The following is a 27,259-nucleotide window of genomic DNA, read 5'->3' as shown; positions in this document are numbered from 1 at the left end:
CTGACATTTTTGATAGATTTCTAACTTCCCACTAATCTCTTCACTTAGTCTTGTATACTCTTTATTAACCCCACCTGCATCTTTTAGTAGAATTTTTAACCTTTGACAAGTAGGGTGAGCAAATTGTCCATGTCACTTTAAGACAATTTGCTTTTTTCCTCCGTGATTCTTACCACCCAATGACATTAATACTTGTCTAAAAGTCTGATGAGAAACATCAGATTTTCTTACGAGGACACAATAATATCCTAACTGAGTCAATGAAGATTCACTGACTTTCCAAAAATAATTGCCTTACCATGCTCCATGTCAAGTTTCATTTGTGCCTTTTTCATAGAAGGTTTACTCGACAACATAGGTATTCACAAATACATCAGTACTTATAAAACAGCTAACTCCAGCTTTTTTACATGGAATCACAACTCTCTTCAGTGACCTCAAACTGTTGTCATCGCAAAACCTAAGGGCATGTAGTACTTATATATTCCTTAACCTCACCATTTAGTGAATCATGGTAAAATTTTAACTGATATATTCAGTAGAGTCTTAAAGTACAAGCAATATTTAGTACTGTACAATTAAAGGAGTCTACAACTAACACGTTCAATACAGGACTAAAAACTCCTTGGGACCAGTACAATTTGTTTGAACACATCATTATTTTCATTTTCATTTTGAGGACCCTGCCTCTCTATCTTTGGGTAGTTTACCATATAATGATACTTTGAGTCATACCTGATGCTTCTATTAACTGTCCCTTTAGGTATTCCTAGGACTCGTTTTCCTATTTTTACTGTCCCAATTAAGTCTCTGCTGTAAGAGTCAGTTCTGCTGGAAGTGATTGCATCCTGTTCTGCTTGTCTTTAATCCAGTGCTCCCCAAACCTTTTCTCGGTGTGACCCCATTTTAATGCCTCAGACTTTGTGTAACCCTGTTGGGTGGGGGGGAGGGGAGTGGGGTGGTGTTTAGCTCCTGACCGGGTTGGAGGCTGGAGTTTAGCTCCTGGGCAGGGGTTTGGGTACTTTAGCCCCTGAGCAGGTGGGAGTGGGGTTATTTTAGCCCCTTAGCAGGTGAGGGACTAATTTAACTCCTGAGCTGAGGGGGGAGTGGGGGATGGTGGGAAGAAATTCATCATGGTGGCAAATATTTAAACTGCAGTGTTTTTTTTTAAAACAAGCCCCACTTTTCATGGGCTTTTTTTGCAGCAGCAATAATGACTTATCCACCAATAGAAAACAAAGCAAAGATTTAAAAGTACCTCGAAGCTGTTAGTATTCAGCCTTGGATCTTTCGACCCCAAAATCTCAGATCTTGCGACCCCAAAATCTCGGATCTTGCAACCCCAAAATCTCGTCTCTTGGTGTCACGACCCACAGTTTGGGAAGTCCTGCTTTAATCCTTCTATTGTATTGATGCCTGCATCTGGACCATTAGGAAATCTGGTAATCGTTGAATGTTCCATTTGTTCCATGAAAGTTAAAGGTAATGACTGCTTCCTGAGGAATTTTTTTCAGGGCATCAGACACCTGAGCTAACAGGGTCTCTCTCTCTCTCTCTCTCAGAACCAAACACCAGTTAAAACCAGTAGTCCATCCACAATCCAGCAGCAATATGCATTCTTGTACTGATCCAAGCATCCTCAAATTGAATTTTATCAATCTTATATAATCTGTTAAAGTTCATGATATATTCTCCCATGGAATGACCATCTATTTTCCGAAATATGTCAAAGACTGATCATGCCTCTTAAGCATTTAACAAATAATCTTTCTTGTAGATTTCATCCAATAACTCTTATAGAAAATCTAAACTTTCATTACTATATAACTAACAGGCATTCACCTCACAAAATACTTTACTTTTGATTTTACTTCTTGAAGGAAGAGACAACACCAAGGCCATGCCTTGTTTTCCTTTCAGCAGGGGCATAACCTGTCTCCACATACTCACTTCATTCTTCCACTGCTCATATGGTTCAGACTTCAAGAACATTGGAGGGTAATCATGCCCCAACAATTTACACTTTCTTTTTGCCGTTTTCCACAATGGCCACCAGGATCGTAGTTTTCTGTCCGTATTTTTTTCTCTTAGTTTCTAATCTACATCTTGAGGTAATCTCCCCTGCTACCATAAATAATACGGCCCTAATGACTACCATTAACACTCCCTTTGTCTTTTCGTCCACGACATCTTTGTCAATCTCTCCTTAGCCCTCTTCTATCGCTGGCCTTCTTTCCAGCTTCACCTGCTGCACCCTCTTAAACAGTATAAATTTCATCACATTTCTACTTCTCTTTAGCTCTGAAGAAGGGTCATAGAGACTCGAAATGTTAACTCTGTTTCTCTCTCCAAAGATGCTTTCAGACTTGCTGAGTTTTTCCAACATTTTCTGTTTTTATTTGAGTTCCAGCATCCGCAGTATTTTATTTTTATCCCCTGCTACCATATTATATTCCAGAAAGCCAGTTGATGAAGGATAGAACTGAAGACAATTTTACACACTTTTATAAGCATTTATTTACATATTACAGTAAAATCTTTATTATCAGGCATGCGTGGGGAATGGGTGGTGCTGATTAATCAAAAATGCCAGTTAATGGAGAGTTCCATTTACCGATGGAATACTGCACAATATTTCTAGCATGAACTAATATGCAAGTACTCAGGAAGCCAAGAACAATATTCTTTTTATGTTTTAATGTACTGTTGAAGATTAGCAGTAAATTAAAGTATAAAATACAGGTACAAGTTCTGAATAACTTCATAATTACTTCCAGTTGATAGAGTGATGATTTGCATTCGGGGGACATCAGAAATTCCGGTTAAAAGAGAATTCCAGTTGTTAGAGTGCCGGATAACACAAAGTATACTATACAAGCATCCTAATCAGCAACCATAGTTTCAGTCTCTGTTTATTTATAGGAGAACAAGTGAATTCCCAGTTAATGCCAATCACCATCCAATTAAACACAATTAATATAAAATTTACAGCCTATGGTGGAGAAATGAAAATCGAGGATGTGCAAAAGGCCAGAATTGGTGGATCACAGAGATGCTAAAGGTTTGCAGGAGGAAGTTGCAGAGATAGAGTGAGGTGAGGCCATAGAGGGATCTGGAAACAAGGATAAGAATTTTAAAATTGTGGTATTTCCAGGTCAGGAGCCATAGAATGCTAGCAAGCACTGTCACAATGAAATGCGTGCTTTAGTTGTAAGTCAGAGCAACTGTTACTAATTGGGGAAAGGTTAGGGCATTATTCTTAAGTATACATAAGAACTAGTTTCTACCAGGGTTGGGCTGAGTCTATGCATGTGGTGTCTGGATTATGTGAATTAACCTATGTTGAGGAAGGACTGGTTCCAGATTCCTCATTTGCTCTGTGAATAAGCAGTGAATTATAACAGGCACAGGGGTGATGGGTGAGTGGAACTTGGTGCGATTTAGGATAGGGGCAGCAGAGTTTTGAATGAGTTCAAGTTTATGGAGGTTGGTAGCTCAGAGATGCTGTCCCCACTAGCTCAGCACAGACTGGCAACTGAGCTCTGAACCAGTTATATGCTGCATTTTGTTCTCAGGCCCAGATTGACTTTACTTTCCAGTGTAACCATCTGTGCCAATATAATAGGAGTAATTCTGTTTCCTCGACAGCATGCATCCTAAGCATCCAGGCAGACAAGGATCCCATCACAGATTGTAACCCTCACCTCGCCTCCATGTGTGATATTCTGGAGATTATCCTGCGGAAGGGAATCAGGCGTAAGTAATAGTCCGCAAACTCTGGCGTGGCATTTTGTATTTCAGAATGCTTCATTTCTTCACCAAATTGCTCATATTCCTCATGGGTCAGTCAAACTATATGAAAGAGATAAAATAAAGTGTTGCATTTATAAAGCACCTTTTGCAATCTTAGGATGTCCCAAAGTGCTTTACATCCAATGAATTAGTATTGAAATGCAGTCACTGTTGTGACTTATGAAATGCACACAGCAAGCTCCCATAAACAACAATGTGTTAAACGGCCAAATTATGTTTTTTTAGTGATGTTGGTTGGAGGATAAATATTGGCCAGGGCACCAGCGACAACACCCCTATTCTTTGAATAGTGTCATGGGATTTTTATATTCAGCTGAGAGGACAGACAGGGCCTCAGTTTAATGTCCGTGTGAAATATGGCACTTCCAACCGACAAGCAGAAGATCCTACAGGTGAACACTGGCCTGTGCTGGGTTAGCTAATTTCAACTATAGCGTTGGAGCTGCTACAGTTTCCAGCATCCCCCACCACCACCCCCAGATCCCAGCCCTCACCCATCCCTGGGCTCATCAGGAGAAAATTTAGCCCAAATTCCTGTTCTTGATTGCTATCTAGTGGCCCTTGTCAAAAAGTACACACGTATGGTTATTGGATAAGGATTAGATTTGGCTATGTCATGATTCCTTCTGCAGTTGAATAGCATGCTGACATTCACATTGTCATGACCATGGATCATAACCTCAAATTACTTACAGACATATTGAACTTTTAAGTAAGATGCGTTACTTAAAAAAAGGACATGCAAGCAAAAGCTGGCTGAGACTGTAAAGTAGCCACTTGCTGGAAAATCCCTATGTGGATTACACTTGACCAACTAGTCCAAAGAATGGAATGTCACATCTGAAAAGGTGTCAAGGCCCACTTCAGACAAAGACACTTCAGAGGGAAAGATGCAATGCAAAAACTGAACTGTAATCTCCTGTGGTTATGAGATAATGACAGCTGATTACCATCTCAGCAAAAACTATCTTTGAGTTATATCCCAGACATGATGTGAGTTGAAAAGAAAGCAGATCTGGGCGAAAGACATGTTCATTTTTTCCCTTCCAGGAATACATAAGAAAATGGGTTAAAAAGCCAACAGCAACCCTAGTTCTGTGTGCTAGTTTTAGTGTTCCAGGCTGGTGTGTGAGGGTGTGCTGTGAAGGCCACAGCTGAAGAACATCAACTAGGCATCCCTTGCAGGTAACAAAAATCTCTCTCTCATTGCTGGAAGCAAGTCACAAGTCAGCAAAGCCAAAGTCAAAAATGAAACAGGACAACTCCTTTCAGCTAACCTGCAGAACCAAGATTCTCCAAGCCAACTGCTCAACTGCCAAAGTCAGCTCTACCAAAATCATCTAACTTACCGGCCGCAATGTTTCACCATCCACTCCTCATGGACAAACCAAAGACTGATTCATATAGTTTTTAAATTTTATTTCTGGACTCACTTCTCATTTCTAATCTGTGTATAAATGTTTTGCATTTTTATTATTTTTTCTTGCATTTTAGTAACTAAGAAACTCTCTCTTTCTTTGACTCAAGAAAGCCTGGTTAAATTGGCTCCTTTTAAAACATAAATATATTTGGACTAGAAAAAGGTATCCACGAGGGAAGGGATCCTTTTTAAATTGATCTTGTTGCGACCAACCAAGGGTGTGAATTAAGAAGGGGAGCCAGTTCACCCCTCCTCACCCAGGAGCATTACACTTTGGGGTACCTCATCCGGGATCATAACAAATTTGGAGAACCTTGCTAGAGGACCAGTCATAACAACATATAGGAAGGTCCCCTGGGGTGGGTTACAAAAGTCCTTTTAAGCCTTTGGAACTGTACCCCTGCAGTAGTTAGCACTTTCAGCAATAGAGGCTAGAGAACTAGAGGAAAAATCAGAATGTATTGCAGGCACTCACCAGTTCAATAGAAAGCTATTTATGATATATCCTCTTTGTGGAGCCTGATTTATCTTAACAAAACGACTTGTGTTTATGAAGCACCTCATCACATTCTCAGGTCATCCGAAATTGCTTCCAACCACAGCAACACTTATGAAGTGCAGTCACTGTTGCTCAAATCCCATTTTATTACATGCTATTGTGGATTTTTTAACTGCTGTCTTGGGCTCCAGTTCATATACTCATGAAAACTGCGACTGAGTGGCCTTCATTATTTGTACAAATATTTTTACACCTGTATGCAAATTTAATCTCTCATCTTTCCAAAGCCCGTAGCACAAGGAGCTGGGAGGCAACATAGATGAGAAGTTGATCTCTAGAGTTTAGGAGCAATGAGCATGGAGGGTTGTCAGGTATTAATGGGGGCTTTTGAGCTTCATTAGCATTGGACTGGTCCTTCGGTTTGGCAGAACAGATTGCAGGTGCCGGAATGTTGGATTTATTTACTAGATGGTTCTTGGGTCTGGCAGTAGTTGGGTAGGACCCCAAGAATAACAGTACTGCAGTGTTGGGTTCTGGGGCCTACCAGCATGAGGGGTAAGTACCAAGTGCTTCTGTACTGGGAGGTGGAAAGTCACAGGGAGTGGCAGCATGTGGGGAGGGGAAAATCACAGGCAGTTATTTTTATTGTTCATTCACGGGATGTGGTCATTGCTAGGCCAGCATTTATTGCCTATCCCTAATTCCCCTGCAAAGGTGGTGGTGAACCGCCTTTTTGAACCGCTGAAGTCTATGTGGTGTAGGTACACCAACAGTGCTGTTAGGAAGGGAGTTCCAGGATTTTGATCCAGTCACAGTGAAGGAACAGCAATATTGTTCCAAGTCAGATGGTGTGTGGCTTGGAGGGGAGAGTATTCCATCACACTCCTGACTTGTGCCTTGTAGATGGCAGACAGGCTTTGAGGAGTTAGGAGATGAGTAACTCTGGGACCTGCTCTTGTAGCCACAGTATTTATATGGCTGGTCCAGTTCTTTTTCTGATCAATGGTAACTTCCTGGTTCTTGATAGTGGGGATTCAGCAACAGTAATGCCATTGAATGCCAAGGGGAGATGGTTAGATTTTCTCTTGTTGGAGATTGTCATTTCCTGGCACTTGTGTGGCATGAATGTTACTTGCCGCTCATCAGACCAAGCCTGAATATTGTCCCCAGGTCTTGCTGCATATGGACATGGACTGCTGGGAAATTCCAGGGGGTGGGGGGGTGATGACAGTCTGGTAGCAATAGGTAGAGCACGGGGTGTGGGTTCCCTGGACTCAGTAGCATTCAAGGGTGCTCCATGGTACAAAAGGATTGGAGGGGAGGCCCTGTGGGTCAGGGAGCAATGAAGTGGCTGTAGAAATCTGTTTTATTAAGGGGGATTGGAAGAGGTGCATGGTTGGAGAATGGCAGGATCGGAGGGTCTGTTCCAGCTGAAAGTTGTCTCCTCCAAGTCCCTAGCTGTCAGCCAAGTTAACCTGTTGTTACTCTCATCTGCCTACAGTCAGCTCGTACAGTGAGCATGTGCGTGAACAAATGCAGTCAGTGTGTACAGTGTCAGTATACAGTCAGGTCATAGCATGTACAGTCAGCATATTATTTCCATGTTAAAAGCTGTATCTAGGCCAGGATTTGAGCAGATTACATAGGATCTCAGCTGGGCTTAGGGTGGTTTGGGGGGTCCTAATTGGTGAAGGCCATTGGGAAGGGCTGACACCTTGGGAATGAGAATGTATTGGAGGAAGGGCCATACCTGACTGTCATTCTCTCTCTCTCACTGTCTGTCATTTTCTCTCTTTCGTTCTCTGCTGTTTTCTGTCACACACTCAAACACTGTTCCCTCTAAGCTGCGTGAAAGTCCTCATGCAGGCCGCGCACAGATTGGCCCCTTTATATTAATGCTGTGCGACCCTGCAAAAAAATTAAAGGGACATGCACTCGAGCAAATATCAGAGTGAACATTGCACTCAAATATTCTCCGTCTGTCACTGTCTCTTTTTTTTCTTACTATCTGCGTTTCTCGTTCCTCTCAAAGGGGTTGCAGAGGTTGGAATGATTTGAAGATGATGAGAAAGATTTTGAACTAAATATGCCAAAGCACATGTAACCAATGTAGGGGGTAAGATACAGATCAATAGGATAGGGACTCCAGTTCTGGATGAGTTAAGGTGGAGAGAGAAGAAAGGGAGTAAATTAAGCTCCTGTTTCTGATGATGCCATTGCCTTTTACAGAGCCGGTCCTAGGCCTGAGAAAGAGAGACTACTGGCACTGGATGGAGCAACTTCATCAACTGGATCCCTGTGGCAGGTAATATGTTATTCATCATTTTCATGTAATTTTGGTGCATAGAAAGAGGCCATTAAGATTATCATGTCTGTGCCAGCTCTTTGAAAGAGTCTCTCTCCCATGCTGTTTCACCAGAGCCCTGCAAATTTTTTTCCCCTTCGAGTATTTATTCAATTCTCTTTTTACAGTTACTCTTGAATCTGCTTCTGCTGCCCTTTCAGGCAGAACATTCCAGATCACAACTCACTGTGTAAATAAATTCTACTCATCTCTTCCCCTGGTTCTTTTACCACTTTCTACCCTTTCCTCCCATCCTGTTGAGTTGGACTGCTTGAATATCATGCATTGGACTGTTGGACTCCTGCTTGAATAGGGTACATTGACCTGTTGATGTACATCAGGCTTGCCCAACTTGGGAGCCCGCTGGCGGGATTATGGTAACCAAAGCCATTCTATGTGGCCCCTGGAGCCAGTTTCCAAAATGTTGGTCAGACAGGTAAGTAAAGTGGAAGATTCTGCAAGGAGCTGCTCCTCCAACCACAACCTCCAACATTTCTCTCCAACATTTGCTGTTGACATATTAGTTTGCAGGGGAGAAAGAGGTTTTCTTTCAGGGGGCGGGATGGGTGAACGAGGGGTGAGAGGTGCCAGAGCCCGGGGCGGTTGAGGTAGTGGAGTGCCAGGGCCCTGGAGTGAACCAGAATGCCGGGGCCCGGGGATAGGAGGGACAAGAAAACTGGGGCCCAGGACGGACCAGGGTGCCAGGGCCCGGGGTGGGGGCATGGGCATGGGGAGAACAGAGGGTGGGGTGGTGGGAGTGCCCTGGCCCTGGGGAGGAGAGGCTGGCCGCGGGAGTGAGATGCCTCGGAACTCGGGGTTGGAGAAGGCTGGTGGGTGGGGAAGAGGCTTGCTGGTGCATGAGAGATTGACTGAGTGAGTGTGTGTGGGAGTGAGTGAACGTGGGGGTGAGTGAATGTGTTTGGGAGTGAGTGAACATGGGGGTGAGTGAATGTGTGTGGGAGTGAGAGAGAGTGTGAGGGAGTAAGTGCATGTGTAAGTTCAGTAGTCTAGTTAAAAGGTTGGTAAGGTAGCTGACTCAGCTGACTGTGTGACAGTTAACTGTCAATCACCTGAAGCCTGATTAGAGCCTGAATAGGTGTTGATTACTATTTGAAGCTTAATTAGTGTGAATCATCTCAGCTCTATTTAAGAAAGGTACTATTTAGAAGCACACTATAGTGTGCTTGCACACAAGCAGGGGAGAGAGCTCATCGTGAGTGAGACACAGCCAGAGTGAGTGTGCGTATTTGGTGCACAGTGGGAATTCGGTGCATAGGGGAAGAGGTGCTCTTTGCATTTTTTCTTGCTATCCTACTTAGTAAATCTTCAGAGCGTGTTGTTGCCCTGCTGCAGCAGTAGAGGCTACAAGGGACAGGAATGACTGGTAAGTAGTGGGTAAGATCGGGTAAGTTTTTACTACATTTATTGCTTATAGTTTAAGGTCTCTTTGTGGTTTATAGTTTATGTACTCTGTAGTAACGAGGATCAGGAAAGAAGTAATTGATTTAAAAGGTTTAATTTAAAGGGATAAGTCATGGCAGGAGAGCTCAAAGCTGTGGTGTGCTCCTCGTGTTCCATGTGGGAATCTGGGAATATTTCCAGTGCCCGGGACCAGCATGTGTACAGAAAGTATGTCCAGCTGCAGCTCATGGAAGCTCGGGTTTCAGAGCTGGAACGGCGGATGGGGACACTGTGGAGCATCCGCAAGTCTGAGAGCATCATGGATAGCACGTTTAGAGAGGTGGTCACACCGCAGCTGAAGGAACTTGAGGAAGGAAGGGAATGGGTGACCACCAGGCAGCCCAAGAGAAACAGGCAGGTAGTTCAGGAGTCCCCTGGGGTCCTGTTTGCAAATTGATATTCCATTTTGGAGGCTGATGAGGGCGCTCGTTCCTCCAGGGAGTGCAGACAGAGCCAAGCTTCTGACACCACAAGCAGCCTGTCTATACAGGAGGGGAGGAAGAGAGGAAGAGCAATAGTAATAGGGGATTCTATAGTCAGGGGAACAGATAGGCGCTACTGTGGCCATCAACATGACTCCAGAATGGTGTGTTGCCTCCCTGGTGCCAGGGTCCGGGATGTCACTGAATGGCTGCAGGGCATCCTGAAGGGGGAGGGTGGTAAGGCAGAGGTCATGGTATATGTTGGTACCATTGACATAGATGGAAAGAGAGATGAGGTCTTGCATCAAGAATTCAGGGAGTTAGGCAGTAGACTAAAAAGCAAGACCTCTCGGGTTGTAATATCTGGATTACTTCCAGTGCCACGTGCTAGCGCGCTCAGAAATAGGAGAATAGCGCAGATGAATACGTGGCTTAAGAGTTGGTGCAGGAGGGAGGGTTTTAGATTCCTGGATCACTGTGACCGTTTCTGGGGAACGTGGGACCTGTACAACTGGGACGGTCCACATCTGAACCAGAGCGGAACTAATATCCTTGCAGGCAGGTTTGCCAGTGCTATTGGGGGGAGTTTAAACTAGTTTGGCAGGAGGAGGGGACACAGAAGGTTAGTAGAATAGGGACACATCATAATACAGTAAAACAATCAAGTCAGAGGGAGTAGAGCTGCATTAAGTTTCAAGGGAGTAAGGCAAGGCTGGGTGGCCTCTACTTTAATGCCAGGAGTATTACAGGCAAAACGGATGAGTTAAGGGTGAGAATTGACACGTGGAATTGTGATATAGTAGCCATCACTGAGACATGGTTGAGGGAGGGGCAGGATTGGCAGCTCAACATTCCGGGATATAGAATCTTCAGGCGAGACAGGGAAGTGGGTAAAAGAGGAGGAGGCATTGCATTATTAGTTAAGGAGTCCATTGCTGCAGTAATGAGAGATGATGTCTTGGAAGGGACATCAAATGAAGCTTTGTGGGTAGAGTTTAGGAATAAAAAAGAGGCAGCCACGTTGTTAGGTGTTTATTATAGACCCCCAGATAGTCAGCGGGAAATTGAGGAGCAAATATGTGCACCATTTGCGGAGGTGTGTAAAAACAATAACAATAGAGCAATTATATTAGGTGATTTCAACTTTCCCAACATTAATTGGGATAGACATAGTGTTAAGGGCTTGGATGGAGTGGATTTCTTGAAATGTGTACAGGAGAACTTTTTAGGTCAATTTGTGGAGGGTCCAACAAGGGACGGTGCTTTGCTGGACCTAATTCTGGGGAATGAAGCCAGACAGGTGGCTGAGGTGGTGGTGGGGGAGCATTTTAGTGACAGCGACCACAACATGGTACAATTTAAGCTTGTTATAGACAAAGAAATAGACAAGTTCTGTAAAATAAGACAGGTTCTGGCCAAGGTAGACTGGTAACAGCTTCTTGTGGGGAAATATACCAAGGAGCATTGGCGGATGTTCAGAAAGGAAATGGGGAGGGTGCAGGCTCAACATGTTCCCTCTAGGGTGATAGGAAGGAGTAGCAAGCTCAGAGAGCCCTGGAAAACCAGGGGTATTCAGGATATGATGAGAAAGAAAAGAGAGGCTTTTAGCAGGTTCAAGGGGAGCAAATCAGTGGAGGCATTAGTGGAGTACAGACAGTGCAGGGTGAAGCTTAAGAACGTGATTAGGAGAGCAATGAGAAAGCTCTAGCTGGTAAAAGTAGGGAAAATCCCAAGATATTCCATAAGTATATCAATGGGAAGAGGATAATTAGGGAAAGAGTAGGGTCCATTAGGGACCCAGGGGGCAATCTATAGGTGGAGCAGAGGACATCGGTAGAGTGTTGAACGAATACTTTACATCCGTCTTCATCCAGGAGAATGAGGATGAAGGTATCGGACTCGGGGAGAGAGACTGCGAGGTTCTTGAGCAAATTGATATTGAGAGTGACAAGGTATTGGAGGTGTTGGCAGGCTTAAAAGTGGACAAATCTCCAGGTCCGGATGATTTGTGTCCCGGACTGCTGAGGGAGGCGAGGGAGGAGATCGCAGGAGCTCTGACCCAAATTTTTAATTCCTCTCCGGCAACAGAGAATCTGCCAGAGGACTGGAGAACAGCTAATGTGGTTCTGCTATTTAAGAAGGGTTGTAGAGATAAGCCAGGGAACTACAGGCCAGTGAGTCTCATGTCAGTGGTAGGGAAACTATTGGAGAAAATTCTGAAGGAGAGAATCTACCTCCACTTGGAAAGGCAAGGTTTGATCAGGAATAGTCAGCATGGCTTTGTCAGAGGGAGGTCATGCCTAACAAATTTGATTGAATTTTTTGAGGAGGTGACCAGGTGTGTAGATGAGGGTAGTGCAGTTGATGTATATGGATTTCAGCAAAGTCTTTGACAAGGTCCCACATGGGAGACTTATAAAGAAGGCAAATGCACATGGGATACAGGGTAATTTGATAAGGTGGATTCAAAATTGGCTTAGTTGTTGGAGCCAAAGGGTGATGACAGAAGGATGCTTTAGTGACTGGAAGCCAGTGTCCAGTGGTGTACCACAGGGATCTGTGCTGGGTCCTCTATTATTTTTCATTTATATAAACGACATAGATGACTATGTGGGGTGTAGGATTAGTAAGTTTGCGGATGACACAAAGATTGGCCGGGTGGCTAACAGTGAGGTTGAGTGTCTTGGGCTACAGGAATGGGCAGATAAGTGGCAGATGGAATTTAACCCTGAAAAGTGTGAGGCGATATGCTCTGGAAGGAGTAATTTGACAAGGAAGTATTCAATGAACAGCATGACATTAGGAAGTTCTGAGGAACAAAGGGACCTTGGTTTGTGTGTCCATAGACCTCTGAGGACGGAGGGGCATGTTAGTGGGGTGGTGAAAAAGGCATATGGGACACTTGCCTTTATCAATCAAGGCATAGATTACAAAAGTAGGGAGGTCATGTTGGAGTTGTATAGAACCTTGGTGAGGCCACAGCTGGAGTACTGTGTGCAGTTCTGGTCACCACATTATAGGTAGGATGTGATTGCACTGGAGGGAGTTCAGTGGAGATTAGACCATAAGACATAGGAGCAGAAATTAGGCCATTTGGCCCATCGATTCTGCTCCCCATTCAGTCATGGCTGATACATTTCTCAACCCTATTCTCCTGCCTTCTCCACGTAACCTTTGATCCCCTTACCAATCAAGAACCTATCTATCACCAGGATGTTGCCTGGGATGAAACATTTAAGTTATGAAGAGAGGTTGGATAGACTTGGGTTGTTTTTGTTGGAGCAGAGAAGACTGAGGGGCCACCTGATCGAGGTGTACAAGATTATGAGGGGCATGGACAGGGTGGATAAGGAGCAGCTGTTCCCCTTAGTTGAAGGGTCAGTCACGAGGGGAATAAGTTCAAAGTGAGGGGCAGGAGGTTTAGGGGGGATGTGAGGAAAAGCTTTTTTACCCAGAAGGTGGTGACAGTCTGGAATGCACTGCCTGGGAGGGTGGTGGAGGTGAGTTGCCTCACATCCTTTAAAAAGTACCTGGATGAGCACTTGGCTCATCATAACATTCAAGGCTATGGGCCAAGTGCTGGTAAATGGGATTAGGTAGGTCAGGTGTTTCTGACGTGTCTTTGCAGACTCGATGGGCCAAAGGGCCTCTTCTGCACTGTGTGATTCTGTGATCCTCTGTGATTCTGAGTGAGAAAGTGCATGTGTGGGAATTAGTGAGTGAGTGTGTGAGGGAGTGAGAGAGTGAGTGCATATATGTGTGGGAGTGAGGAGTGAGTGCATGTGTGTGTGTAAGAGTGTGCATGTGTGTGTGAGTGAGGGTGTGTGTGAGGGAGTGTGTGTGTGGGAGGGAGAGAGTAAATGTGTATTTGCACTGGGATGAGAAAATGAGTAACTGTGTGTGTGGGGTGTGTGCGTGTTTGTGAACCTTGGAGGGAATGAGCAAGTGTGTAGGGGAGTGAGATTCAGTGTGTGTGTGGGAGTGACAGAGTGAGTGCATGTGTGTGGGAGTGAGAGAGTGAGTGTGTGGGTGTGAGTGAGAGAGTGTGTGTGTGTGTGTGTGAGTGTGTGCATGTGTATATGAGTGAGAATGTGTGTACGAGTGAGAGTGTGTGCGTGTGAGTGTGTGTGCGTGCAAGTAATTGTGTGTGTGCGAGTGAGTGTGTGCAAGAGTGGGAGAGAGTGTGCGAGTGTGTGCATGTGAAGTGTGTGCAAGTGAGAGTGAGTATGCAAGTTGATGTGTGAGGGAGAGTGTGTGTGAGCAAGAGTATGTGCAAGAGCATGGTGTGTGTGAGAGTGTGTGTGTGTGAGAGTGAGTACGAGTTGGTGATCAAATGTGTGCATGAGTGTGCGCGAGTGAGTGCGATTGAGAGTGTTTGCAAGTGAGAGTGTGCATGTGTGAGTTGGTGTGTGTGTACAGGAGTGAGTGTGTGGGAGTGAGTGAGTGTGTGTGAATGTGTGTGTGTGAGTATGTGTGTGTGTCAGTGTGTTTGTGTATGTGTAGAAGTAAGAGAGTGATTGTGTATGTGTATGAGTGAGTGAGTATTTATGTGTACAAGTGAGAGAGTGAGTGTGTGTGTGGGAGTGAATGAGTGTGAGTGAATGTGTGGGAGTAAGAGAGTGTTTATGGGAGAGTGGGTGTGTTTGTGTGAGAGTGTGTACATGTGTGTCTGGGAGTGAGGCAGTGAGCACGTATCTAGGGGAGTGAGTAAATGAGTGTGTGTGGGAGAGGGTGAGGATGTGGGAATGAGAGAGTGAGTGCATGTGTGTGTGGGAGTGAGAAAGAGTGTACATGTGTTTGTGAGGGTGTGTGCATGTGTGTGCAGGTGAGAATGTGTGTGCAAGTGAGTGTGTGTGCAAGTGAGTGTGTGTGTGCAAGTGAGAGTGTGTGTGTGCAAGTGAGAGTGTGTGCGCGAGTGAGAGTGTGTGCATGTGTGTGTGTGTGCATGTGTGTGTGAGTGAGAGTGTGTGCTCAAGTGAGAGTGTGTGTGACTGTGTGCAGCAAGATGTGTGAGTGGGTGTGAGCGTGTGCGAGTGAGAGTATGTGTGTGTGAGAATGTGTGAGAGTGAGTAATGCGAGTTGGTGTGCGAGAGTGTGTGCAAGAGTGTGTGTGTGAGGGTATGAGCCTGTGTGAGAGTGAGTGTGTGAGTTGGTGATCAAACGTGTGCATAAGTGTGCACGAGTGTGCGCGATTGAGATTGTGTGCGAATCATAGTGTGCGTGTGTGTGTGCATGAGTGCATGTGAGCGAGAGTGCGAGGGTGAGTGTGTGTGTGAGTTTGTGAGTGAGTGTGTGTGTCAGGGTGTGGGAGTGAGAGAGTGACTGAGTGTGTATTTGTAAGAGTGAGAGCGAGTGTGTGTGGGAGTGAGAGAGTGTGTATGTGTCACTGAGTGTGTGTGCATGTGTAGGAATAAGAGAGTGAGTGAGTGTGTATGTGTATGAGTGAGTGAGTGCGTGTGTTGGAATGAAAGTGAATGAGCGTGTGACTGTTGGAGTGTGTGCGTGAGTTGGAGTGTGCGCGAGCGAGAGTGTGCAAGCCTGAGTGTGTGCGGGAGAGTATGTGTCAGTGAGTGTGTGTGGGAGTGAGTGAGTGTGTATGTGTAAGAGTGAGAGAATGAGTGTGTGTGTGTGTGTGGAAGTGAGAGATTGAGTGTGTGTGTCAATGAGTGTATGTGTATGTGTAGGAGTGAGAGAGTGAGTGTGTATGTGAGTGAGTGTGTGTGTGTGAGAGTGAATATGTGTGTGGGAGCGAGTGGGGGTGTTTGTGTATGTGTGTGGGAATGAAAGTGTGTGTGTGTGTCTGGGAGTGAGAGTGAACACGTGTATAGGGTAGCGAAGAGAGAGAGTGTGTGCATGTGGGAGTGAGTGTGTGTGTTTTGGAGTGAGAGAGTGAGTGCATGCATGTGGGAGTGAATGAGTGAGTATGTGTGTGTAGGAGTGAGAGAGTGTGTGGGAGTGAGAGATTGAGTGTGTGTGTGAGTAAAAGAGTGAGGTGCGCATGTGTGGGAATGAGAAAGTGTGTTAAATGAGAGAGAGAGAATGAGCGAGAAAGAGTGTGCGTGCAAGTGAGAGATTGTGCACGCGCGAGTGAGAGTGTGCATGCGTGAGTGAGAATGTGCGTGTGAGTGAGTGTGTGTGCAAGTGAGAGTATGCACAAGTGAGTGTGCGCAAGAGCGTGGTGTGTGTGAAAGTGAGTGTGAGCATGTGTGTGTGTGTGCCAGTTGGTGTGTAAGTGTGTGCGTGAGTGTGTGCATGAGTGCACGTGTGTGTGTGCATGTGGGTGTGTACGATTGAGAGTGTGTGTGACTGAGAGTGTGCTTGTGTGTGTTGGTGTATGAGTGTGTGCACAAGAGTGCACGAGTGAATGTGAGAGTGTGTGAGCGAGAGTGCAAGCGTGTGTGTGTAAGCTTGAGTGAGTGTGTGTGTCAGTGAGTGTGGAATGAGTGAGTGTATTTGTAGGAGTGAGAGAGTGAGTGTGTGTGGGAATGAGAGTGTGTGTATGTGTAGGAATAAGAGAGTGATTGAGTGTGCATATGTACGAGAGAGTGAATGTGTATGTGTACGAGTGAGAGAGTGCGTATGTTGGAATGAGAGTGAGTGAGTGTGCGAGTGAGAGCGTATGAGGTGAGAGTGTGTGAGAGTAAGAGTGTGCGGGAGCGAGAGTGTGCATGTGTGTCTGTATGTGGGAGTGAGGCAGTGAGTACGTGTGTACGCAAGTGTGAGTGAGTGCGTGTGTATGGGAGTGGGATAGTGAGTGTTGTGTGTGGAAGTGAAAGAGTGAGTGCATATGTGCGGGAGTGAGAGAGAGAGCGAGTGTGCGAGTGAGAGTGTGTGTGAATGAGGTTGAGTGTGTGTGTGCATGTGTGAGAGTGTGTGTGAGTGAGAGTATGTGTGTGTGAGAGTGTGGGCGTGCGAGGGACAGTGTGTGCGCAAGTGAGTGTCTGCGCAAGTGAAACTGTGTGCGTGAGTGAGAATGTGAGTGTGGGTGTGAGTGAAAGTCTGTGCGAGAGTTGGAGTGCAGGCGAGAGTGTGCTTGTGAGAGTGCAAGCTTGAGTGTGTGCGTGTGTGAGTGAGAGTGTGTGTCAGTAAGTGTGTGTGGGAGTGAGTGAGTATGTATGCGTAAGAGTGAGAGAGTGAGTGTGTTTGTGTGGAAGTGAGAGATTGAGTGTGTGTGTCAATGGGTGTGTGTATATGTGTAGGAGTAAGAGAGTGAGTGAATGAGTGTGTGTGTGGGAGTGAGTGAGTGTGTGTGATCGTGAGAGGGTGAGTGAGTGTGAGTGTGTGGGAGTGAGTGTGTGTGTGGGTGCACGTGTGTGGGAGTAAGAGTGTGTATGTGGGAGTGAGAGAGTGAGTGCATGCGTGTGGGAGTGAATGAGTGAGTGCGCGTGTGTAAGAGTGAGAGAGTGAGTATGGGAGTGAGAGATTGTGTGCTTGTGTGTGTGTGAAAGAGTGAATGCGCATGTGTGGGAGTGAGAGCATTAAATGAACGAGAGAGAGAGAATGTGTATGTGAGTGAGTGTATGCGTGTGCATGAGAATGTACGAGAGAGAGTGTGTGTGCAAGTGAGAGATTGTGCGCACGAGTGAGTGAGAGTGTGTGCGAGTGAGTGTGAGCCTGTGTGTGCCAGTTGGTGTGCCAGTTGGTGTACAAGTGTGTGCATGAGTGCACGTGAGTGAGCATGAGAGTGCATGTGTGTATGATTGAGAATGTGTGCAAGTGAGAGTGTGCTTGTGTGTTGGTATGCGAGTGTGTGCACGAAAGTGCACGAGTGAATGTGAGAGTGTGTGTGAGCGAGAGTGCAAGCATGAGTGTGTGAGTGAGAGAGTGAGTGAATGTGTGTGTGTCAGTGAGTGTGGGATTGAGAGAGTGAGTGAGTGTATATTTTTAAGAGTGAGAGTGTGTGTGTGTGGGAGTGAGTGTGTGTGTCACTGAGTGTGTGTGTGTGTATGTGTAGGAATAAGAGAGTGAGTGAGTGTGTATGTGTACGAGTGAGAGAGTGAGTGTGTATGTGTACAAATGAGAGAGTGAGTGAGTGCATGTGTTGGAATAAGAGTGAGTGAGTGTGCAAGTGTACGAGTGTACAAGTGAGAGTGTACGAGGTGAGAGTGTGTAAGAATAAGAGTGCACACGAGTGAGAGTATGCACGTGTGTGTGTGTATGTGGGAGTGAGGCAGTGAGTACGTGTGTATAGGAGTGAGAGTGAGTCCGTGTGTATGGGAGTGGGAGAGTGAGTGTTGTGTGTGGAAGTGAAAGAGTGAGTGCGTGTGGGTTGGAGTGAGAGAGAGTAAGTGTGTGAGTGAGAGAAAGTGTGTGTTAATGAGGTAGAGTGTGTGCGTGTGCATGTGAGAGTGTGTGCATGTGAGAGTGTGTGTGTGCGAGTGAGAGTATGTGTGTGAGTGAGAGTGTGGGCGCAGGAGGGACAGTGAGTGCGCAAGTGAGTGTCTGCTCGAGTGAAACTGTGTGCATGAGTGAGAATGTGAGAGTGAGTGTGGGTGCGAGTGAAAGTGTGTGCGAGAGCTAGAGTGTGCGCAGGTGAGAGTGTACACGAACGAGAGTGTATGTGTAAGAGTGAGAAAGTGAGTGTGTGTGTTTGGGAGTGAAAGAATGAGTATGTGTGGGGGAGTGAGTGATTGTGTGGGAGCGAGAGAGTGAGTGAGTGTGTGTGGGAGTGATTGTGTGTGTATGTATGGGGGTATGTCTGGGAGTGGGTGGGTGTGGGTGTATGTGGGAGTGAGTGTGTCTGCGAGTGATCGAGTGAGCGCGTGTGTAGGGGAGTGAAGAGAGAGAGTGTGTAGGAGTGAGTGTGTGTGTGTAGGAGTGAGAGAGTGTGTTAAATGAGAGAGTGTGAGTGTGTGTGTATGCATGAGAGTGTGTGAGAGAGAGTGTGTGTTCAAGTGAGAGTGTGTGCATGAGTGAGTGTATTTGCGAGTGTGTGTGTGTGCAAATGTGGGAGCAAGAGAGTGAGTGTGGGAGTGAGAGACAGAGTGCATGTGAGTGAGAGAGAGTGTGTGTGTGAGTGAGAAAGAGTGTGTGTGTGTGTGTGAGTGAGAGTGTGTGTGTATGTGAGAGTGTGCATGAGTGAGATAGAGTGTGTGTGTGAGACTGTGTGTATGTGTGTGTCTGTGCAAGGGAGTGTGTGCACATGAGTGAGTGTGTGCAAATGAGAGTGTCTGTGCAAGTGAAAGTGTGTGCGCGAGTGAGAATGAGAGTGAGTGTACAAGTATGTGCATGCGTGTGAACGAGTGACTGTGAGAGTGAGTGAGAGTGCACGAGTGAGAGTGTGTGCGGGTGAGTGTGTGTGAGTGAGAGTGTGTGTGAGAGTTGGTGTGCGGGTGAGAGAGTGTGTGAGAGTTGGAGTGCGAGCGAGAGTGTGTGCGTGCGAGAGTGTGTGCTAGTGAGAGTGCAAGTGTGAGAAAGTGAGTGTGTGTGAGTGTGAGTGAGAAAGTAAATGAGTGTATGTGTAAGAGTGAGAGAGTGAGTGTGTGTGTCAATGAGTGTGTGTGTGTATGTGTAGGAGTGAGAGAGTGAATGAGTGAAAGTGAGTGTGTGTGAGTGTGAGTGAGTGAGTCTGTGAGAGCAAGAGTGAGTGCGTGTGTATGTGGGAGTGATTGTGTGTGAGTGTGTACGCGAGTGTGCATGAGTGAGTATGAGTTTGTGCGAGCGAGAGTGTGTGGTGAGAGTGCAAGCATGAGTGTGTGTGTGTGTGTATGTCAGTGAGTGAGTGAGAGAGTGAGTGAGAGTGTATGTGTAAGAGTGAAAGTGAGTGTGTGTGTTTGGGAGTGAGAGAATGAGTATGTGTGGGGGAGTGAATGAGTGAGTGCGCGTGTGTTAGATTGAGAGAGTGAGTATGGGAGTGAGAGATTGTGTGCTTGTGTGTGTGTGAAAGAGTGAATGCGCATGTGTGTACGAGTGTACGAGTGAGAGTGTACGAGGTGAGAATGTGTAAGAGTAAGAGTGCACGCGAGCGAGAGTATGCACGTGTGTGTGTATGTGGGAATGAGGCAGTGAGCACGTGTGTATGAGAGTGACAGTGAGTGCGTGTGGGAGTGGGAGAGTGAGTGTTGTGTGTGGAAGTGAAAGAGTGAGTGCGTGTGGGTGGGAGTGAGAGAGAGTGAGTGTGTGAGTGAGAGAAAGTGTATGTGAATGAGGTAGAGTGTGTGCGTGTGCATGTGAGAGTGTGTGCATGTGAGAGTGTGTGTGTGAGTGAAGAGTGTGTGTGTATTTGAGAGTGTGCATGAGTGAGATAGAGTGTGTGTGTGAGACTGTGTGTGTATGTGTGTGTCTGTGCAAGGGAGTGTGTGCACACGAGTGAGTGTGTGCAAATGAGAGCGTCTGTGCAAGTGAAAGTGTGTGCACGAGTGAGATTGAGAGTGAGTGTACGAGTGTGTGCATGCGTGTGAACGAGTGATTGTGAGAGTGTGTGCGAGTGAGTGAGAGTGTGCGCGGGTGACTGTGTGTGAGTGAGTGTGTGCGGGTGAGAGAGTGTGTGAGAGTTGGTGTGCGGGTGAGAGAGTGTGCGAGAGTTGAAATGCAGGCGAGAATGTGTGCGGGCGAGAGTATGTGAGTGAGAGTGCAAGCATGAGTGTGTATGTGAGTGTGTGTGTCAGTGAGTGTGGGTGGGAGTGAGAGAGTGGGTGAGGGAGTGAGTGTGTGTGTTTGGGAGTGAGAGAATGAGAATGTATGGGAGTGAGAGAGTGAGTGAGTGTGTGTGGGAGTGATTGTGTGTGTGTGTGTGTGTGTGTGGGAGTGGGTGGATGTGTGTGTATGTGGGAGTGAGTGTGTCTGGGAGTGATCGAGTGAGTGCATGTGTATGGGGGTGAAGAGTGTGTGTGGGAGTAAGAGTGTGTTAAATAAGAGAGAGTGTGAGTGTGTGTGTGCATGAGAGTGTGTGAGAGAGAATGTGTGTGCAAGTGAGTGTATGCATGAGTGAGAGTATTTGCGAGTGTGTGTGTGCAAGTGAGAGTGTGTGCACACGAGTGAGAGTGTACACGCGAGTGAGAGTCTGTATGAGGGAGCATGTGTGCAAGCGAGCATATGTGAGAGTGAGTGTGAGAATGTGTGAGAATGAGTGTGCCAGTTGGCATACAAATGTGTGCATGAGCGTGTGCACGAGTTTGCGTGAGTACGTGCACGAGTGTGAGTATGCGCGAGCGAGAGTGTGTGAGCGAGAGTGCAAGCGTGTATGTGCGCGTGTGTATGAGTGAGTGTATGTGTCAATGAGTGTGGGAGAGCGCAAGTGAGTGTGTGTGTGTGGGAGTGAGAGAATGAATGCATGTGTGTGTGAGTGTGTGTTCATGTGTCTGTGTGTGTGAGAGTGTGCGCCTGTGTGTGTGTGAGAATGTGTGCATGTGTGTGTGCGTGGGAGTGTGGGAGTAAGTGAGTGTGAGTGGGAGTGAGTGAGTGTGTGGGATTGAGAGAGTGTGTGCATGCGCGCGCATGTGAGTGAGTGTGTGGGAGTGGGAGAGTGCATGTGATTGTGTGCATTGCGTACATGTGTATGTGTGAGAGATTGTGTGCTTGTGTGCATGTGTGAGAGTGTGTGCATGTCTGTGTGTGCATGTGAGTGTGTGTGCGAGAGTGTGTGTGCAAGTGAGAGCATGTGCACACGAGTGACAGTGTGCATGCAAATGAGTGTCTGTACGAAAGTGTGTGCGTGAGTGAGAATATGAGTGAGTGTGCAAGTGTGTGCACGAGTGTGCCCAAGTGAGTGAGTGTGTGCAGGTGAGAGTGTGTGTGGGCAAGAGTCTGTGCGAGGGAAAGTGTGAGCGGGTGACAGTGTGCTAGCAATAATGCAAGGGTGAGAGAGTGAGTGAGTGTGTGTCAGTGAGTGCGTGAGTGTGGGAGTGAGAGAGTGAGTGAGTGTGTATGTGTAAGAATAAGAGTGAGTGTGTGTGTGGGAGTACGAGAATGAGTGTGTGAGTCAATAAGATAAAAGCAAAATACTGCAGATGCTGGAAACCTGAAACTAAAACAAAAATTGCTGGAAAAACTCAGCAGCTCTGTGAGTGAGTGTGTACGAGTAGGAGTGAGAGAGTGAGTGTGTGTGTGGGAGTGAGAATGAGTGAGTGAGTGCGTGAGAGTGAGTGAGTGTGTGGGAACAAGAGACTGAGTGAGCGTGTGTGTGGGAGTGTGTGTGAGTGTGTATGTGATTGAGAGACTGAGTGTGTGTCTGCCTTGCTCTCAGTCACAGATTTCTCACTCACTCTCACCACCACACACACATACACACACCCACTCACAGTGAATTAGGGTGAGTGAGTGAGCACCCTGAGTCTGGGAATGAGCCTGGCACACACACTCTGACCCTGTCACACTCTGACCATTTTTATTAACCACTCTTTTTTTAAAACTTAACAATTTATTGCTATGACATTTCTTTATTTTTGCTCAGCAGTTGTTTCTTTTCTTAATACAGCAAGTTTTTTTTGAGTTTTTTTTCAGTTTAATGTTGTGCCAAACCTTTTCTTTCTGAAGTTTGCTCATTGGCCTCTTAAGTGAGAAAAAAATGGAAATGTGGCCCACAAGCGAAAAGTTTGGACAAACCTGGTCTAAATGGATTTGAGGGAGTTTTGACTGGCTGTGTCACTATGGAGGGCTGAGGGAATAAATATTAACAAGATCCCAAGGTGAATTTCATGACTCTTGGTAATTCATACAAGTGTCATTTTCTCATTTATTCTAAAACCTTCTTGCCAAAAGCCCTGCAGTATTAACATAATTATATCCCAAAGTTTTTACTTTTAAGCAAATTTATCTTTGAAGCTACGTTCTTTACATGATAGAACATAAGAACATAGCAAACAGGAGCAAGAGTAAGCCATTCAGTTCATCGAGCCTGCTCCACCATTCAAACAGATCAGGCTGAATATCTACCTCTACTTCATTTTTTCTCCACTATCCCCATATCCCTTGATGTCATTAGTATCCAGAAATCTATCGATTCCTGTCTTGAACATGCTCAATGAACATGCTGATAGAACTTCCACAGCCCTCGGAGGTAGAGAATCCCATAGATTCACCACCCTTTGAGTGAAGAAATTCCTCCACATCTCAGTCTTAAATGGCCTGCCCCTTATTCTGTGACTGTGTTCCTTGTTCTAGACTCACCAGCCAGGGGAAATATCTACATCTACCCTGTCACTGCCTGTAAGAATTTTGTACGTTTCAGTGGTCCTTGTATCTCAGATTATTCTCATAGGGTGATTACTTGTAGCTCCTGAGAGTACCTTCACTGGCCTTGATATCAACATAAGCTTTCAGTAGTGTTCCCAGGATAACAAGCAGAACAACCTTTCTGTGATATGCTTTTATCCGCTTCTGTAGGATCTTTCTCTTTTTAGAATTTGGTGAACGATTGAACATTGCAACATCTAACTTAATTTTAATTTTATACTATTAAGCAGATTCATTTTATTCAGTATATACAAACGAATAGGACAGTCATGATACCTAAGTATATAATATATTTAGAGTAAAAATGGAAAAAAATAAAATCTGGCAGTCTACGTTATTTTGTTTAGTATTTTCTCTATTTATTATATATATATACATGTATATATATATATATATATATACCCACAGACACAATAATCATTTTATTTTGAAACATCTAGAAACAAGAAGTACAATAATGAATTGATGATGGATTAAAAAGAGAAAATCTTGCTTGACCAACCTTATTAAATTTTTTGAGGAGGTAACAGAAAGAGTAGACAAAGACAGTGGAAAGCGGGAAGTGGTGACCTACAAGGTTCAGTGCTGGGACCATTGTTGTTCACAATTTGTATTCACAAAATAATTTCTGATTTGTAGACGACATTGAATTGGGTGGGATAGTCAATACTGTGGAGGACTGCAACAAATTACAGGAGGACATTAATAAACTCGCAGAATCGGCAAATAATTGGAAAATGAAGTTCAACACAGATTAATGTAAGGTAGTACACCTTGGTTGGAAGAATAAGGAGATTACTTATTAGTTGAATGGTGCAAGTTTAGGTGGGATAGAGGAACAAAGGGATCAAATACAAATCAAGTACAAATACACCAATCCCTGAAAGTTGTGCCAAAGGTTAGAAGGCCATAAAAAAGCAAACCAAACACTATGCTTTTTTCTTAGAGAGATGGAATTAAGAAGTAGGGAAGCTATGTTATACTATCATCAAGTATTGGTCAGACCACACTTAGGGCTGGATTTTGGCTACCGAGGTGGACAGCTTGAGTTGGGAAATTTCTCAACTCACCAGACCTGCCTTGGTAAAATGTACCCCAGATTATGTGGTTTTTGCTCAGGGGGAGTGGGTGCAGAATAGAGTTGGGAATAGCGCAGAGCATAAGCAACCACAGGGGTGGATGAGCTGGTTAGAAGGCCCACCTCAGTTCTTTGGGGCTTTGTCCCAATTGTTTTTAAAGTTATTAGGTCCTCAGCCCTCACACCCCTTCATCTTCCCTACCTATCCCCCCCATGGCCCCTCATATCCTCCATACAATCTCATGCCCCCCACCCAACTTCCCATGGCCTCTCATTACCACCGCCCCCCCCGCCACCCCATGCCAACTCCATAGCCATGCACACATATCCACCACGGGTAGATATCAAAAGCAATGTGGAGATAAAAATAAAAATTCTAACAACCTAATATAGCTCTCACTCTTACTTACTTGATAGTGAAACAAACTTCCATTCCAAGCTTTTAAATTTCCTTAAATGGTCACTCTCTTATAGAAACAAATTTCTACTCAGACCCCAGGTTAAAAATGGCTAATCCTTGAATAGTTTCTTTAAGCTGTCAATCAAACTGTGAATTTATAACCCCTTACTGAGATAATTGTAGCTTTTAAAACTCAGCAAAGCATTCATGATGACATCATAATAGCCCTTTTGGAAATATCAACAAAGAACTCTATTGAAATTACATTACCAGATGCTGCTACTTTTTCTCACCTGAATCAGATGGCCTGTCAATCAAAGCAGGTTTTTTTTTTACAATCTGTGACAGCTGCAGTCGGTTTTTCTTTTAAGTTTAGAGAGTAGGGAATTAAAAAACCTTTAGATCATGACAGTTATACAGACCTTACTTGCCCTTCAGGGGTATTTATGTCTACTCCATAAATTGGTGACTGCAGAAGTGGGGTGTGTGGGAGTCCCCACTCCCTTGCAACAGCCAACCTGCGGTATGTTTGAGTTCAAACGGCCCACTGAGTTCAGGTTTCCCTCCTGAGTGAATTGCACCCCAACATGCAGGCAGAAATTTGGATGTGTCGGAAATGGGGGCGGGTGTTATGCACCTTGGCCCTGCCCACCATTTTTAAAAGTCCGCAGAGTCTTTCCAACTCCAAGAAAATCCAGCCCTTAGAATACTGTGTGCATTTCTGGTTGCTATATTAAAAAATGGATATAGAGGCACTGGAGAGAGTGCAGAGAAGATTTACCAGGATGATACCTAAAATGCATGGGTTCACATATTTAGAAAGGTTTGACAGGCTGGGTCTCTTCACTTGAAAAAAACAGTGCTGAGAGGTGACCTAATAGAGATAGTTAAAACTATAAAAGATTTTGATAGAGTAGATACATAAAGAATATTTCCACTTGTGGGGAACAGCATGTACAGTGACAAAGAACAAAGAAAAGTACAGCACAGGAACAGGCCCTTCGGCCCTCCAAGCCTGCGCCGATCATATTGCCCGTCAACTAAAACATAACATTGACCATCAATATAAGATAGCCACCAAGAAGTCCAATGGGGAATTCAGAAGAAACTTCTTTACCCAAAGAGTGGTAAGAATGTGGAACTCACTACAAAAGGGGGTGGTTGAAATGAATAATATAGATGCATTTAAGAGGAAGCAAGACAAGCACATGAAGGGGAAGGGAATAGTGGGTTGTGATGGTAGATTTAGATGAGGAAAGATGAGAGGAGGTTCAAGAGGAGCATAAATGCCAGCATGAGCTGTTTCCATGCTGTGTATTCTATGTAATCCTATTTTCTGACTGCAGGATAACAGGCTTAGTCCTTTAATGTGCTGTCACCTCCCAATGTATGCCCATCTCTCCCAGAATTCCATGTTTGATTTTATCTAATCACGTTTCCACCCCTAGCACAATACTAAAATGGGCAAACAACAGCAGTAGCCAGAGCAGTGGCACCACGGCTGGCTCTGTTGTTCAGCAGAGAGGGTTAAAGCACAGAAGAGCAATTGTCATAGGGGACTCTACAGTCAGGGGCTCAGATAGGCGTTTCTGTGGTCATGAAAGAGACATCAGGATGGTATGTTGCCTCCCTGGTGCCAGGGTCCAGGATGTTTCTGATCGGGTACGGGACATTCTGAAGGGGGAGGGAGAACAGCCAGAGGTCGTGGTACACATTGGTACTAAAGACATAGGCAGGAAGAGTGACGAGGTCCTGCAGAGGGAGTTCAGGGAGTTAGGCAGAAAGTTAAAAAACAGGACCTCTAGGGTTGTAATCTCAGGATTACTCCCTGTGCCACATGCCAGTGAGGCTAGAAATAGGAAGATAGTGCAGCTAAACACGTGGCTGAACAGATGGCGTAGGAGGGAGGGTTTCCGATATCTGGATCATTGGGACCTCTTCCGGGGTAGATGGGACCTGTACAAGAAGGACGGTTTGCATCTAAACTGGAGGGGCACCAATATCCTGGCTGCGAGGTTTGTCACTCGGGAGGGTTTAAACTAGTATGGCAGGGGGGTGGGAACCAGAGCAATAGGTCAGCAGGTGAAATAAATGACTGGGAACTAGTGAATATGGCCAGTAGGACTAAGAGGAAGAGCAGGCAGAGAGAAATTACTGAACACAGTGGGACTGGGAGTCTGAAATGCATTTTTTTCAATGCAAGAAATATAACAGGCAAGGCAGATGAACTTAGAGCTTGGATTAGTACTTGGGACTATGATGTTATTGCTATTACAGAGACTTGATTGAAGGATGGACAGGATTGGCAGATTTAGATGTTTCAGGTAGGATAGAGAGGGTTGTAGAAGAGGTGGGGGAGTTGCACTGCTGGTTAAGGAGAATATCACAGCTGTATGACAAGAGGATACCTCGGAGGGCTTACGCAGCGAGGCAATATGGGTACAGCTCCGGAATAGGAAGGGTGCAGTCACAATGTTGGGGGTTTACTATAGGCCTCCCAATTGCCAGTGGGAGATTGAGGAACAGTCGTGTAGGCAGATTTTGGAAAGATGTAAAAGCAATAGGGTTGTTGTGGTGGGTGATTTTAACTTTCCCTATATTGACTGGGAATTACAGTGCTAGGAGTTTGTAAGATACACCCAGGAGGGC

At 45.4% G+C, this 27,259-nt stretch overlaps 1 protein-coding gene across 2 annotated transcripts in view; it reads left to right on the top strand.

Annotated features, from left to right (window-relative positions):
* si:ch211-250n8.1 overlaps nt 1-27,259 on the top strand; it is a 94,548-nt gene that overhangs the window by 18,879 nt on the left and 48,410 nt on the right. For both annotated transcript variants that reach the window (XM_041217128.1, XM_041217127.1), the window contains exons 2-3: nt 3,649-3,756; nt 7,962-8,037. In XM_041217128.1, coding sequence (XP_041073062.1) covers nt 3,649-3,756; nt 7,962-8,037 — 184 coding nt within the window. The remainder of the gene's footprint in view (nt 1-3,648; nt 3,757-7,961; nt 8,038-27,259) is intronic.

Source organism: Carcharodon carcharias, chromosome 22 (assembly GCF_017639515.1).
Source record: "Carcharodon carcharias isolate sCarCar2 chromosome 22, sCarCar2.pri, whole genome shotgun sequence".
Lineage (NCBI taxonomy): Eukaryota > Metazoa > Chordata > Chondrichthyes > Lamniformes > Lamnidae > Carcharodon > Carcharodon carcharias.
The sequence above is the reverse complement of the archived record's forward strand: the minus strand, read 5'-3'. Positions and strand labels throughout refer to the sequence as shown.